Below are 15,987 nucleotides of genomic sequence, written 5' to 3' on the forward strand. Positions count from 1 at the left end.
CTCTGGAGCTCCACCGCTTCCCCAGGGCTCCCTTATCTATTTCAAGGGCCGGGGCGGTAGAAGCAGGGGAGCCCCGGGCCCTTTAAATAGCCCCCAGAGCCCTAGGGTAGCAGGGGCTCCAGCTGCCTCTGCCACCCCGGTCCTTTAAATAGCCCCCGAGCTGCTGCTGCTGCTACCCTGGTGGGGGAGGAAGGAGGAGGGGACACTTACCCTACAGGGTGGGCTGTACCCCCTGTACCCGCACCCCCCTGCCCGCAGCCAGCCCCTGCTACACCCCGTGCCCACACCAGCCCCACAGCCAGCCCCTATCTCCAGCCAGCCCCGCACCCCCTGCCCGCAGCCAGCCCCTGCTGCACCCCGTGCCCACACCAGCCCCACAGCCAGCCCCTATCTCCAGCCAGCCCCGCACCCCCTGCCCGCAGCCAGCCCCTGCTGCACCCCGTGCCCACACCAGCCCCACAGCAAGCCCCTGTCTCCAGCCAGCCCTGCACCCCCCTGCCCGCAGCCAGCCCCTGCTGCACCCCGTGCCCACACCAGCCCCACAGCCAGCCCCTGTCTCCAGCCAACCCCGCACCCCCTGCCCTGCCTGCACCAGCCCCTGTCTCCAGCCAGCCCCGCACCCCCTCCCCACAGCCAGCCCCTGCCGCATTCCCTGCCCTTCCCGCACTAGCCCTGCACCCCCTGCCCTGTCTCCAGCCAACCCCTGCTGCACCCCCCTGCCTGCAGCCAGCCAGTCTCGCACTTCTCGGTCTCCAGCGCTGCCAACCCCTGCCGCACCCCTCTATGGCCCTGCCTGAAGCCAGCCAGCCCACCCCACACACCCCTGTCTCCAGCCAGCCCCGCACCCCTTGCCCTGCCTGCAGCCAGATCCTACCTCCAGTCAGCCCCTGCCCTGCCTCCAGCCAGCCCCATGTCCACTGGTGCCCTGCAGTTCCCAGGGCAGTAACCCTGCACACCTGCTTCAATGAGGGGGGCAGGGAGTAGCTGGGACCCACACATGTGCACACCCGGGGGTGACCAGACAGCAAGTGTGAAAAATTGGAACAGGGGGTGGGGGGTAATAGGATCCTATATAAGAAAAAGACCCAAAAATCGGGACTGTCCCTATAAAATCAGGAAATCTGGTCACCCTAGCACACCCCCAGGGAGTGGTGGGGACCCACACATGTAAAACGGAGCTCATTTCTAGTTCAGGCCCATCTTTTTTAAAAAGAACTTTAGGTAGGGTTAACATACATCCGTATTTTCCCGGACATGTCAGGCTTTTTGGTTCTTAAATCGCCATCCAGGAGGAATTTTTAAAAATACAGATGTATGGGAACCCTATTTGTACAAAAAATACATACTGTGGCACATCCCTTAAATCAGAACTTTTTATAGGGAACCGGTTGCTAAGAAATGAAAGGCTTTTTTTTACATGTTTTTTTTTTTTAGTCATCCCTGCCGGGGCCCCGCCGAAAATGTTCAAATTGGGCCCCGCACTTCCTAAAGCCCTGTTCATTGGGAACCAGGGGCTGGTGGGTTAAAAAAAGGCCATTGCTGTGCTGTGACTGATACTGATTCCTTTCCCCAGCTCCTCTCTGAAGCTAGAGATGGACACTTACTCTTTCATCTGTTCTCTGGCTGACTCTCCTTTCTCAGCAGACCCCACACCATTGGCAGTTCCTGGCACAAGCAGGCTTAATTCCACTGGCATCAATGGAGTTGTGCCAGCAGTGAGTTTGACCCTCTAAATGATAACGGCCTTACACACCACAGCACACAGCCGGAGGTTCACTCTCTCTCCCCCAGCCATTAGGTAACGGGTCCCAAATGGCACCTGCACTGGCTTGACCATTGTTTCACTGGTTTGGTTGGTCTTTGGGGGCTGGCTGAAGCAAAGCACGAGTGAGTTCTGCTTTCTTCTTCAGATGAAAATAGAGCCGCAGTTTCTGAGTAGAGAACGAAGGGCGCCATCCTTTGGTGCTTGCAAAGCTCCTAAACATAATCTCCAGGCCCAGCCAAAGGCAAAGAGGACAGAAGTTCCCAGGGAAAGCATCAGCCTGGTGGAGTTTGTACCAATTAGCATTTGCGAATGCTGAAAAACAGATGCACCAGGGAAGCACAGAAATGCCCAAACAAGCTGACTCTCTCCCCATATGTCTTCTCTCCCCATTTGCCAGCTCCTCCTCCCTATATCTCCTTTATTTTCTGGTCTGTTTCTTTCCATTTCCAGTTGTCCATATTGTCCCCTCTTGTGATGAAGCCCAAAGGCAAGATTGGACATAGATCCCAGGACACTGCAGGAGGTTCCCTAATAGGGTTACTAACCCTCCAGGATTGTCCTGAAGTCTCCAGGAACTAAAGATCAATCTTCATTTAAAGATTATGTCATGTGATGAAACCTCCAGGAATACATCTAGGGTGACCAGATGTCCCAATTTGGGGGCCTTTTTCGTATATAAGCTCCTATTACCCCCCACCCCCGTCCCGATTTTTCACACTTGTTGTCTGGTCACCCTAAATCCATCCAAGCAAATTCGCAAGCCTACTAGACGGACTTCCTGATGGACATGCCCCTTCCAGGGGAAAGAAAGATGGGTTTGCTCCAGTCCCACTGATGGGCTGTCTGCCCCTCTGTTCTGGAGTCAGGAACCTGGTCCCTCACAGCTCCTGGAGAAGCAGTGCTGCTGTTGGCCACACATGCAGTGTATTCGCCCTTCCCTGGGAAAGGATAGCACAGAGCCGAAGCTAATGCTGCTCCTAGTGGCCACAACCCCTGCTGCTTTCACTCACCTGGGTTAATCTAGGGAGCCCGCCACATAAACTGTCTGCAGTGCTCCACATCTTCACCCTCCAACATACCCCTCCTCAGAGCCCTGTTGGCCTAAGGTATGTCTACACTGCAGCAGGGACCCAGCGTCCCAGCCCAGGGATCCAGACCCCTGCTAGCTGGGCTCGAGTAGAGTGCTCAAAATAGCTGTGTGGACATTGCATGTCAGGCTGCAGCTCCACTCAACCCCCAGGGCTTGCGAGCCGGAGCTGCCACATCCACACTGCTATCTTTAGCGCATTCGCTCAAGCTCTGCTAGCGGGAGTCCGTCTCCTGAGGCTGGTTCCCAGCTGCAGTGTAGACACACCCTGAGGGACCTTCCTGGGGAGGAGGGAACAAGCAGCACTGCCTGTACTCCCCACTCCTTCTATCCACTGCTTCTGGGGCATTTCTGCCCCTTTCCTTTGATTTTTACTGTCTCTCCTCCGTGTCTAGCAGCTGAGAGGGGCTCCAGGGCCTAAATCCAGATGACAGAGGCCTGTCACTGAAAGCCAGCTCCCAGCTCCGACGCCAGGCGCTTCCTTCCACCAGAAGAATTCTAGGAAAGGGCTTCCTGGTGAGGTCTGAGATGAGAATCATGATGTCTTAGCGGGGAAGCTTCCAGCAAACAGTGGCTGTATTTAGAAGGGCTGGTTTTAAGTGTCTGCAAATTAGCCTCATCAATGGATAAAACTTCAGCTCAGTCAGCCTCTCTCCACACCCAGCTGCTGGAGGCTGGAAAAGCTGCCAAATAACCAACAGTTTAACCTCCCAGAAGCTCTTGACATCGTTCGCATGTTCGTTCCCCCCCCTTCCCAAGAGTGAGGGGCGGGGGGGGGGGGGAGGCTGGATTTAACAACTCCCCGGCATGAGTCACCAAGAATGGGGGAAACAAACAGGCACATGAAAGTCACAGAGCCAAGTGCTGACAGCCTGGCTCAGGCAAAACTCCTGATGATGGGGGATGGGACCCTTAGCACGTTTCCCTCTCACTGACTTCGGTGGGAGCATTGCCTAAGTGAGGGCCAGGGCTTTGTCACACAATGATTAGTGCTAGTCGTCTGCAAAACAGTGTTCAACGAACAGGCCAGATTTTTATTTCTGATCCACCTCCTATGCCCCACCAAAGATCTAACTGACCAATGGAGAATTCTCTTCTAGGGTGGGGGAGCTCTCAGCATAAAGCCACTCCTGCACCAGCTTCCCGCCCTGCAATAGAGCGGGCACGTGGAGATCAAAGGGAAACAGAGAAGCCAGAAACACCAGATGGAGCAGCTATGGAAGTGAAGCCCTTGGAGAGCAAAGGGCTATGGATGGGAAAGGAGGAGAAGGCAACCCAAATTTGTCAAAGAAATAAAAATCAAGGGGAACATCCACAGTCAGTCTTAGTTTAGAGAGAAGAAGAATGGTAAGGGGACAAGATAAAGTAGACAAACCAATGAATGGTGGGTCTAGACAAAGAAATACTTTTCACCTTAGGCCTGAGCTACACTAGCGGGGGGAGGGGGGTTTGAACTAAGATATGCAACTGTCGAAGTATCTTAGTTCGTCTTACCTGGCCGTCCTCACTGCGGCGAGTTGACTGCCACGGCTCCCCCGTCGACTCCACTTATTCCTCCTGCCGAAGTGGAGTACGGGCGTCGATTCAGGAATCGGTTTATTGCAACCAGACAAGACACAACAAATCAATCCCCGATACATTGAACACTACCCACCGATCCGGCGGGTAGTATAGATGTACCCTTATTTAACCAGCAGAACTCACCACCCCAGGACATCATAGAACTCGAGAGTTTAAGAAGATTAAAAAAAGAACCATTTATATGGCTAATGAGAACACGCATAGATATGTTAGGATAATTTTTAAAAGAAGTATAAGCTGTCATGCTGCAGGGCAAAAGCCAAACATTAACTGAGGAGAGTTAGGGAGAATTTTCCCTTATGAGCAGATTGTTCCATAGTTGTCCATTATGTGGTTCTTGCCCCTTCCCCAGGAGCAGCTGGTACTAGCCAATATAAGAGACAGGGTATTCAGCTAGATGTTTCACTGGCCAGGCTGAGCAGAGAGCAAGTGTGAAAAATCGGGACAGGGGGTTGAGGGTAATAGGAGCCTATATAAGAAAAAGCCCCAAATATCAGGACTGTCTCTATAAAATCGGGACATCTGGTCACCCTACAGACCGAGATGGCGTTAATCAATATGTTATCTGATGTCGTATATATGAGTAAACAAGAGCTCCCAGGTCAAATGAGAAATAACTAGAGTTGAATGAAAATTTTCCATTGAAACCTTTTTTCTTTTTATTTGCCTTTTTTTCTAAATGAAAATTTTCACAGGAAAAAAAAGATTGTTGTGTTAGAAATTTCCTGGTTTTCAATGTAAAACTGAAAACTTTTTTTTTTTCAAAAAATTAATTTTTTCCCCCACAAATGGAAAACCATTTAAAAAAAAGTCTTTCAAAAATGTTCACAGAAAACACCGTTTTCTGAGCAGCTCTAGAAATATCCCAGTAGTGGTGGCAACTTATAACTCTTGGGTCAAGATAAAGAGAATAAAAAAAGAGAAAGAATTCAAAGCCAATTTGCTCTAGGCACTAGAATAACGGGGTCTACCCATTTTGAAACCAAGAGTGCATGGTATAGGCTCCCTGGAGTGAATGACTCAAGGTCTTACATAAAACAAATGCTTCTTTCACACAGAGTTCACTGACTCATTTGAAGGTCTAAGGAATTGGATTAAGCATAAAGCAACATTTTACGTATAAGTTCCAGGGCGAAGTGGAATGTGTTGCACTGGAGACCAAGGAAAACAAGTCATAGAATAGAAACCCATGACTTTGAGAAAACTACATCAGTTAAGGGAGAGGCCTCCTACTTTCATAAGATACTTAGGCAAAAGTTAAACCCTACCAAGAAGAGCCTGCAGAACAGCCAGAATTAGAGATGTGGGCGTAGGAGGTCAGATTGTGGAGCCCTTGTTGACTTTGGTGAGCACTTACTCTTTCAAACAGTCCCAGTGAAGTCCTTGGGACTGCGTGAGTAATTACTCACCAGTGGGAGTAAGAGGTTCTCAGTCTGACCCAGGGTTATCGGAAAGCCTGCGGGTTTTCGCCTTCCTCTGCAGCGTGGTCACTTGCTGGAGGATTCTCTGCACCTTGAAGTCTTTAAACCATGATTTGAGGACTTCAGTGGCTCAGACATAGGTCAGGGGTTTGTTACATGAGTGGATAGGTGAGATTCTGTGGCCTGCGTTGTGCAGGAGGTTGGACAAGATCATCATAATGGTCCCTTCTGACTTTAAAGTCTGTATCACCCATTTGGGATTGATCTCAGATAGCAAACCTCAATGCTGTATTTCCTAGTTTTCAGAGGTTTAAGTGTAGGTGCATTAGATGTTCTGGAAAGATATGGCACTGCCGGTCAATCTTAACTCTGTGTTTGATTTACTGCAAAGAGGGACTTGGGGGCGGTAGCCACGAGTTAGCTAGTAGTTACTGATATTGTGTTTCAAAAAGAACAGGAGTACTTGTGGCACCTTAGAGACTAACAAATTTATTTGAGCATAAGCTTTCGTGTTGTGTATGTTCCGGAGAGAGAACATTTACTGCTACGTATTAATTAGCCAACATCATTTCCTCTTCTCTGAGAGGCATCATAGGGGAATCAGTGGATCATAATTTTTTGGCTAACAATACCAACTGAACCCTGTTTATTACCTGGATTCCCTGTAATAACTGCAGTAATCTAAGAGAAAAGAGTGGGTGGGTACCCTTCTAAACTGCTATAAAAAGGATTCAAAGGAGACCAGGTCAGGCTAGGTTTAAAATGGTTCCCTTTATTTTGAGCTCCATTGTGTCTTTTAGCCATCACTGCATGTTGGGGATGGTGTGAGAGGTGCCATGGTGTTTAGCTGGAAATGGTGGTGGGATATGGAGGAGGTGATGGTGTAGAAGCAGCAGTAAGGTTGGATGGAGATGAAGGAGTAGGTGATGGAGAATGTGTGATGGAGACTTTGGGGGGACTGAAGAACTGGGAAAGAGTTTTTAGGCTCTGAGATGTGGGGTGGGACCTGGTTGGATGGGGAGTTGCAGGGCTCTGGGACCTTTGGCTTGTAGGGGGTTCTAGGGACATGTATTTCAGGGTTATGGAGCTGGAATGGAGTGGAGGCTCAGAGTCTGGGGCAATAGAATAGGGGATTGTAGGACTAGGGGGATTAGGAAGGGAGGTGAGGGGTTATAAAGCTTTAGTGTTTGAAAGCTAGTGGTGGAGACTGGGGGTGGTAGGTCTTTGGGGAATTGCAGGACAGTGAAGATTGTGGATTATAGGGCTCTATGGGTAGCAGGGGTGTGGGAGATTTATAGGGTTTTGGGGAAAAAGGGATTATGCCACTTGGGTTTGGAGAAGGGTTACAGATCTCTAGGAGTAGGAGGGGAGGTTGGGGGGTCAAAGGGATTATAAGGCTTTAGGGATAGGTGGGGAGATGGGTTCATTTAGGATTTAGGGGCATAGTTAGAGGGCTCTAGGGGTGGGGGTCTAGGGGTGTGTGGGGGTCATGGGGCGGGGCTAGAGGGCTCTGGGGGGGGGGCTCTAGGGGTGTGTGGGGGTCATGGGGCAGGGCTAGAGGGCTCTAGGGGGTGTGAGGGGGTCATGGGGTGGGGTTAGAGGGCTCTAGGGGTGGGGGTCATGGGGCGGGGCTCTAGGGGTGGGCGGGGTTAGAGGGCTCTAGGGATGGGGGTTATGGGGCGGGGCTCTAGGGGTGGGCGGGGTTAGAGGGCTCTAGGGGTGGGGGTCATGGGGCGGGGCTCTAGGGGTGGGCGGGGTTAGAGGGCTCTAGGGGTGGGGTCATGGGGCGGGGCTCTAGGGCTCTGGAGTGGGCGGGGCTCTAGGGGTAGGTGGGGCTCATGGGAGTAATAGAGCGCGAGCCGCTGCGGTGAGTCCCCCCAGCCGCAGGGGTCGCTGTGCCCCGCGCGCCCGCCCAGCCGGTCTCCGGCGCGGACTCTCTTGCTGGCTGGGCCGCGGCCGACGGATCAGCCCCTTTTCCGGGTTCGCTGCGCTGCGCTCGGGGCCGGCTCAGGCTGCCGCCGCCGCCGCTGGGGATCGGGCCTCGGGCAGAGACCGCGCGGGACCCGGAGCCCGGCCCGCCAGCCCCGCCCCCTCCCCTCCCCCCGCCGGGCCGGGACCGGCCCCCCCGCCCCGCTCCCCCCTGGGCCGGCCTGGCTCTGCTGCCCCCCGCCGCCGCCCTCCTGCGCTCCGTGCCCCGCCTCGGCAGCCCCGCCGGCCCCCTCCGCCGCCGCCTCCTGCAGCCGCCCCCGCCGCTCGCCCCCGCCATGCCCGGCCCGGCCGCCGGCAGCAGGGCCCGGGTCTACGCCGAGGTGAACAGCCTGAGGAGCCGCGAGTACTGGGACTACGAGGCGCACGTCCCGAGCTGGGGGTAAAGCGGCCCCCGCCCCGAGCCGGGCAGCGGGCGGGTTGGAGCCGGGGGAGGGGCTGGGCTGGGCTGGGCCGGGCCGAGGGGGGCTGGGGCGGGTTGGAGCCGGGGGAGGGGCTGGGCCGGGCCGAGCCGGGCAGCGGGCGGGTTGGAGCCGGGGGAGGGGCTGGGCCGGGCCGAGGGGGGCTGGGGCGGGTTGGAGCCGGGGGAGGGGCTGGGCCGGGCCGAGCCGGGCAGCGGGCGGGTTGGAGCCGGGGGAGGGGCTGGGCTGGGCCGGGCCGAGGGGGGCTGGGGCGGGTTGGAGCCGGGGGAGGGGCTGGGGCAGGTTGGAGCCGGGGGAGGGGCTGGGCCGGGCCGAGGGGGGCTGGGGCGGGTTGGAGCCGAGGGAGGGGCTGGGCCGGGCCGAGGGGGGCTGGGCCGGGTAGGAGCCGGGAGAGGCGCAGGGGACTGGAGTGAGGGGGTTGGGCTGGAGCAGGGGGCTGGGAACGAGCGGGGGGGCTGGGCCGCTAGGGAACAGGGGGTGGAGTGAGGGGGTTGGGCTGAGATGCTGGGTGGGGGCCCGGGGTGAGGTGGCGGGCGGGGGCTCTGGGGAGCTGGTGAGTGAGGGGGGCAGGCTGCAGATCCTTCCCACGATTCAGGGCCCTCGCCCCAAATCCTGTCTCAGGGAGACCCCGCTGCTGCCACCCACACTGCAGAGCTGGGGCAAGGGGGAGCCCAGTATGCTGAGCTTTCACCCCTCTGCCAGATGCAGGGCCAGGGGTGGATGGATGGGAGTTGTCCCCCTTCCATGACTAGGTCGTCAGGTGGGAGATGGCTCAGATCTCACTGTGGAGTGTGGTACCGATTAAACCCCAAGGATATGCATTAGGGGAGTTGGCACTGCCCCTCATAATGGCTCTGTGAACCTGCCAGTGAAACCTTGTAGTAGACTCTCCGTGAGAGCAGATGTCCAGGGGTGGGTGGAGATCTCAGAGCTGCCAGAGTGTGTCTTCCTCCCTGAGAAGGATATTAAAGGCTGTGGAGAGAGCAGGCTCAAGAATGGGAGGCAGTGTCACAGTGCCCCCTCCCCTCTTCTCTGTGGGGTTGTGACACAGAGAGGAGGTGGTTGTGGGCACCTGTGCTGCAAACTGAGCTATTTGATAAAGGCTTTTCTCAACCTAGAGAGACTAGTTTGGGGATAGGTTTGCAGAATGTAGCTGTTTCAAGCCTGCCCCCTCATCAGAAAGCAGATCACTTAATGCACAGAGCTGTCTCAAGTGCTTTGGATGCGAAAGGCTAATCGGGCAGAGAGGAAGGAGAATTCCAGCCCAGTTGCCTGTCAGTTATTTTCCTTTTTGCTGTCCACAGTAATCAGGACGATTACCAACTGGTTCGGAAACTTGGCAGGGGAAAATACAGCGAAGTCTTTGAGGCCATAAACATTACCAACAACGAGAGAGTGGTTGTGAAAATCCTCAAGGTGAGTGTCCAGTTGATGATCATTAGTCTTTTTTGAGCTGGAAACGTGTAGGGAAGGAGACATCTTGCTAGGTTTATTGGGGGTGTGGGGAGGTCTTAGGTCTCATTCAGTGTCTCATAAATCTGGGTTTCAGCCCTGCCCTCTCTGATGTTGGGGTGCTGGATTACATCTCTGGAAACACATTTTCAACTTGTCCTGTAGTGATGTTTTGATCTTTCTCCCCTCCCACCCTGGGTAGTAGGAGTCATAGGGTGCTTGTCAGATTGAAACTGTGAGCTCTTTGGGACAGGAATGCTGTCTGTCCTGATGTTTGAATGGGACTGGATGTGCTGTCTGAACTTGGTAAATAATATCTGGCAATGTTTGTCTAAAATGGCTTGTGAACTGTCCTGTCAACAGTAATGTGAAGCCTTGAGGGGGAATCCTTCCATTAACCTTTAAATGACTGGCATTGAACTGTGAGAGAGCAGGCTGTCTAGATTTTGGGAAAGCAAACTAAATCTTGGACTTGGTACTCTAGAAAGTATCTTGGATGGCAAATTCCTGGATATTGTGTCATGCTGTCGGGGTTAGAGTCCCTGACAATATTTAATGTTAGGAATAAACATAATTGAAAATCAAGGCAAAGGAGGAAACTTGTTTACCGTCTTTCACTGCATGGTATGTTCTGATTTGGTAACATCCCCATGATAGTTTCATGTTAAAGACACAACTACAGAAGTAGTTATTAAAATCCTAATGGTTTGGGACAGCCAAGTGCCCCATACTGGCATGTGGGGAGCGCAGTTTCTGGTATCGCTGCCTGCGAGCACTGGAAGCAGCATGCTCAGCCTATGAAAGGAGTGATAACTGCATTATTTAGCAGCAGACCATTCAGCTGATTAAGGAAGGATATTTAAAGGGGAGAGAAATAAGAGATTGGTGAATTAAGAGAATGCTTTGGCTTCACAATGGTTGTCAGCTGCGGTCCTTGTCCACCATCATCTTCTTGCTTTTTCCCCCTAATGTACAGAAACCTGCTTCCAACACTAGAAATGCTGAGAACTCAGACATGCGTCAGTCCTCAGTGCTACAGTTGGGGTAGGCTGGCTGTACTTAGGAAGTGGCCCCTCAACCGCTGTGGCTGGTAGCCAACTGGCCCTTTTCAGCAGAGCAGCATGTATCTATCAGCCTGTGAACTGGCTACTAGGTCTGACAAAGTTTGCTCTGACAAAATCCCCTTGGTACCCCAGGCCAGCTAGCATTGGCTCTGCTCCTTTCCTTTCTCCTTCAGGACCAGGTGGTCTGCTCATCCAAGGCCTCTGATTCCTCTGCCTCTTCTCCGTGCTCAACTTGTTCTGCCATGGATTATGTTCTGCCTGGCAACAGTTGCTGGGTAGGGTGTGACTTCCCAGCTGCTTCTGAGAAGTTAGCTATCTCAGTAGCTTAACTAGGGTTCAGAATTAAGGTGTCAAAGTGATATGAATCTTCAGTGAGAGTCCCCACACAAAACACTTTGCTGGTTGGACATATTCATATATAGAAGTGAGGCTTGCATGTTGTAACTGAATTTTTTTGGTTTACTGTTCAGACCTGTCCCTCCTTTGGGTGCTGCTGCCATGGTCTTAGCGTTTGTTTGTCACTCTGGGGGCAGAAAAGTCAGCATTTAAAGAGAGAACATTAAAAGGTAGCCAGCGTATAATTGTTATATGGAGAGATGTCTCTTAGAAGTAAGAAGAAATACTTAACAAAGCACAGGAAACCATAGGCTTCTATTCACCACCAGTCTGGCAAATCCACCCTATGGCTTTGGTGGTGGATCTCAGATGGCTGATCCAGTGCCAGGAGAACCCACGTATCACCATATGCAAATGGGTGCCAGTGAGCCACTGTTGCCAGGAAAGGGTCTTCTGAAATCTTCCTGTCTCTCTTCCTCCCCCTTCCTGCCCAAAGGGCCTGCAGTGGGATGATATCTTCTTCCTGTTGTAGACTGGATCCATGTCCATTTTGGGAGCCTGTCAGCATCACTTGTGAATGAGTTGGAGACGTCATTTGAGCAAGGCAGGGCGTTCCCTCTGCCCAGGGTCTGAATGTGCTGCTACCGCAACGCACCTAGTGTCTGCTGGGCCTGGCAGTGAGATTGAACTGTCAGTGTGTTGCGTTGCCCTTAGGCCTCAGGCTGACATTGTTCACTTCAGTGTGTAAACAGCATTCCTGGACTCACATCGTGAAAGCAGAAAGTATAGGAGGATAAAGATGAGCTTTCTTCAGAGTGGAAACTGGATCAGTAAAAGGCAATTTTCACATTGCCACCTTGTGTGTGATGCGAAATCATAGCACGTGTAGATAATGTCACAATCTGATCTACATGGATTACTTAGTTTCCTGTCACTACATCTGTACTAATTAAGCCTATTGGTGTATTCTTGAGTTTTAGTAAGTAGAATGCATCTTTCTGTCCCTCTGAATTCAGCCTCTAGTCTGTGAAAGGAAAAATTAAACCAGAATTTAGTAAGTTGTGCGTGTGGCTTAAAATAAATCACTTGCTGATGGATAAACCTATTTAACATCTTAATTTTTTGTAACGTTTCCTGAAGTGCAGAGCTGTTTGTATGTACTGCTGTGCACTCTAATGACATCATCACCTAGTATTTTGCTGCAGGACCCATGCCTCATTCAGTGTGCAAGTTGAGCCAGTGCTTAGTGAACTAGACAGGTGTTCAATATTTTTACCCTCACTGTTCAATATAGCCCCATGTCTTATCTGCTGTACACTGCACTGAATAAAGGATGTGTTTATAGGCTTTTCTGTGGCTCTCATCACCATAATGTCTGCGTTCCTGACCTCACCCCTGTGATATCAGGAAATTTATCATGGTTTCTCAGATGCAAAACTGAGCCACGGTGGGGAGAGAGATCAGAAGTCGCACAGAAAGTCTGTGAAAGAGGCAAGAATACAGCCTAGATTTCCTAAGTCCCAGTCCTCTGCCTTAACCATTCTTCTCCCATAGCTTCTTGCCTCATTTGCTACATGCCAAACAGCTTTTATGGTGAATGAGGGCAGGATGCTGTGGGCTCCAGCTTTACTTCAAGACACACCATACAACTGTGTGGTGAATAAGGCAAGATGCTCTGGACCATATACCATTTCACTACAAAACCTTGCCTCATTCACCTGGAGCATGTCATAATGCATCTGCACAAGATTGTGCAGGCAACCTTAACTTTTTGTCACTTCCTGACTTTTGAATGCTTCACTTGCCAACCTTAATGCTCTTTTAATGTAATGTTTTTGTATGAAACGTCCTAAGTGTGTGGTTGGGTTTTTTTAAGCAAACGAAGAAAGTGAGTTCCTCCACGTCCCACTGCTCTGTGGTGCACATATGTAGAGTCAGTGAGGCAGGAACCCTTGCCTTGTTTTTCATGCACTTTCAGAGATCACATTCCAGAGCAATCAGCTGTTAAAAGTGAGGTTCACTTGCTTGGCCTTTGCACTCTTCCAGTGGTGCAAAGAATCGGTAAGGCCGCCCTAAGCAGGCACCACCTATGAACCAGGCTACTGAGGATTTTCCTAGTATGGAGTATTCTTTGGGTGATGTACCTAGCTCTCTGCCAGCTTAGGGTGTGTGTAAGGCATGTCCTTCAGCTTAGGGGAGTATGGTCAGGGTGCCGCTGTGCTCTGGTGATCCCCATCTGGTGTAACTGCCTCTTGGCTGGGGGCATTAGCAATTGAAGTCAGAACAGCCTCAGGGCTGCTCTAATTTTATGCGAAGGGCCAAACCAATCTGAGGCTCAAGAGACGTGCAAAGATGGCATATGGCCACTGTTGCCTCCCACTCAGGTCCTAGCCCAAGAACAGCGCAGCTGGACCAAGGATTGAGCCTTGAAATTCTGCTGCACTGCCAAAGGAATACCAGGGCATCATCTAGTCAGTGACCGTTCCCATTATGTTTTATGTAATGTGCATACACGTTATCAATGGAATATCAGTTATCTAAGATAATCGAGTGCAGATGTCCAAATCTTATGATGTTTAAAACAAAAACTTAAACCCAGTCAAACTGGATTTTTACTGGACCAGGGAAAGGCCCATCTACAGTTTAGGTGCTGTACACATACCAAATTTCAGTTTTCCACCACCTTCTGCTGAGGTGCTAAAGCTATTTTAAAAAAAACACCAACACTTGGCTGCAATCATGTTTTCTTAATGGGGGGGGGGGGGGGGAAATGACACTTTTTTTTTCCCCCCCAATCCCTCTGTGCCTGAAAATGGCTCATCTGTTTTGGCTAAAACCGCAGGGAGACCTTCCCCCTCTTTTCTGAAGGTAAGAATAAGCATAGCAAATTGCAGCCCCAAAGTTAAAACCTTGAGAAAGTTACAAAGGAGTGAAAGAAGATGGGAATACTTGGGACCATTATAGTTGTCAGTGCACACCTATAGTGCCACTTCCTTGCTGATGTTCACAGCCTATGAGTTTGAGTTCTCTCTTGTGCCTGTTATCTCCAATACTGGTGTCTGCCCAAGGCAGTGACTATAGCATCTCTATATCCAGCTCTATGTAGGATTTTTCCCACTTCTGTTCTCTCTAGATTTGTGTATTTTGTTCCGTGTGCTACGTGTTTACAGACACACAAGGGAAAAGGTTCCTCCCTTGAGGCGTTTACAGTCTGAATAGGCAGCATCCACATGAAGGATTGGGAAGGGCTGCAATAAAAAGCAGAGGGATCAGGTGGTGAAGTGTAAGGGCCTGTGTTTCTAGTGAGAATGGAATTGTTCTCTCGCTCATTTTGGTGCTTTCAGCCCTGGAGCTGCTGCATTAGCTCGTACGCCTAATTGCAATGTGACAGTTTGGTCCATTCCCCCCCATCAGAGTTACTGGGGGGGAGGGGCCTATCCAAAGCTACTTCTAAGCAGCGGTTTTGATGAGTGGGCACTACAGACTACTGTACAGTCATATATATTTTATCATCCTTTTGGGTTGTAATATCCTCTTAGTAGGGTGAAAACCTCCTTATCTGTCTTGTTTTATTAGATTCTCTGAGAACCACTATATGATTTTCTTTGAAGGCGAGAGTCTTTATAAGCCTTTTTGAAGAAACTAACTTTAAGATACTTAAATGACTTTCATATTGGTGTGAAGAAGAGAGCCTGGAGTAGGATCAGATATGTCATTGGTTCCTCCTGGCTGCAGCTTTTAACTCGGTCACCATCTCCATCCTAAAAACTGAGCTCGCACCAAAGTTCTGTGCCTTCCTCTCTGCTCTTTCAGTTGTGCTGTGAACTCTTGGCCCAAGTCATCTGCCTGTTGCATATTCCACAACATTCGTTTAAACACGTCACTGATGTGTAGCTAAAATACCCAGAGAAACTGAGATACCCAGATGGGGGGAGCAATCTATGCTGTTAGCCTTGTGCGGTTTAAAGCTTATTCTGTTGCCAGAGTCCCATTTTTGAATGGTGTTGTGGTTGATTAAAATTGTGTACTCAATTTGAAGTGGTAAAACAAAGATGTTATTCAGTTGCACCAAGCTGCTGCTGATTTATCACACAACATGATCAATTGGTTAGTTAAGAACTAGGAGAGTGTTCATAGCCGGGGATTTGCAAAGTGGGTGTGTAATCAGTCTGTTCACCCTGGCATTGGGCAGAACCTTGGTAAATAAGTTCTGTTGGGCTGGTCCAGCAAGGAGGATCCAGGTTTGGGTCCTGAATATCTCAAGTGCAGCAGTCTTGAAGTGTCCTGGCTGGAGCCCTGTCCATCCATCCTCCAGCGGAAAGGCTGAATGCTACCGGTATGCAACTTTGGAGGGTGGGAGAGGAGAATTATAAAGGCAAAAACAATTTAGGATTTTCAAATGCTTTTCTCTCCCTCCTCCTCTCCCCCTCCCCCCCCGCCGCCCCTGTGCTGCTCTTGGGACTTTAAAAGGAAACTTTAATTTTTTTGTAAAGGATATTTTGCAAGACAGTGAAGGCATAAGTTATTGTTAAAACAAATGGTCATTTTCACAACTGCTTTAAATCTGTATTACTTGGTTTTCCAGTTAACATTTGCTAATGATAAAATAAATTCAGCTGTCCTAAAGCCAGTTTCCCTGTTGAGCAGTCAATGTTGTGCTTAGTAGGTTGGTTATAATAGCCCCCTTGGTAACAATTGCTAGCTATAAACAGGCCTTTAGTACAATTTACCTATTAAACATTGTCATACGGGTGCTAGGCAAGTTCTTCTGAGGTTGGACTCTGCACACCAAGATTTGCATACTGATTCATTGGAATCATTACAGCATCTGCCGATAGGATTTGGTGAACAAAGACTATTCCTTTTTTTTTAT

General features: G+C 50.8%; 1 protein-coding gene across 1 annotated transcript in view; it reads left to right on the plus strand.

Annotated features, from left to right (window-relative positions):
• The first annotated feature begins 8,035 nt into the window (after nucleotides 1-8,035).
• The window catches only part of CSNK2A2 (casein kinase 2 alpha 2), a 42,690-nt gene continuing 34,738 nt past the window's right edge, over nucleotides 8,036-15,987 (plus strand). The window contains exons 1-2 of the mRNA XM_044987146.1: nucleotides 8,036-8,222; nucleotides 9,567-9,678. Of these exons, the coding sequence (XP_044843081.1) occupies nucleotides 8,119-8,222; nucleotides 9,567-9,678 (216 nt within the window). The 5' untranslated portion in view covers nucleotides 8,036-8,118. The remainder of the gene's footprint in view (nucleotides 8,223-9,566; nucleotides 9,679-15,987) is intronic.

This window comes from Mauremys mutica, chromosome 14 (assembly GCF_020497125.1).
Source record: "Mauremys mutica isolate MM-2020 ecotype Southern chromosome 14, ASM2049712v1, whole genome shotgun sequence".
Lineage (NCBI taxonomy): Eukaryota > Metazoa > Chordata > Testudines > Geoemydidae > Mauremys > Mauremys mutica.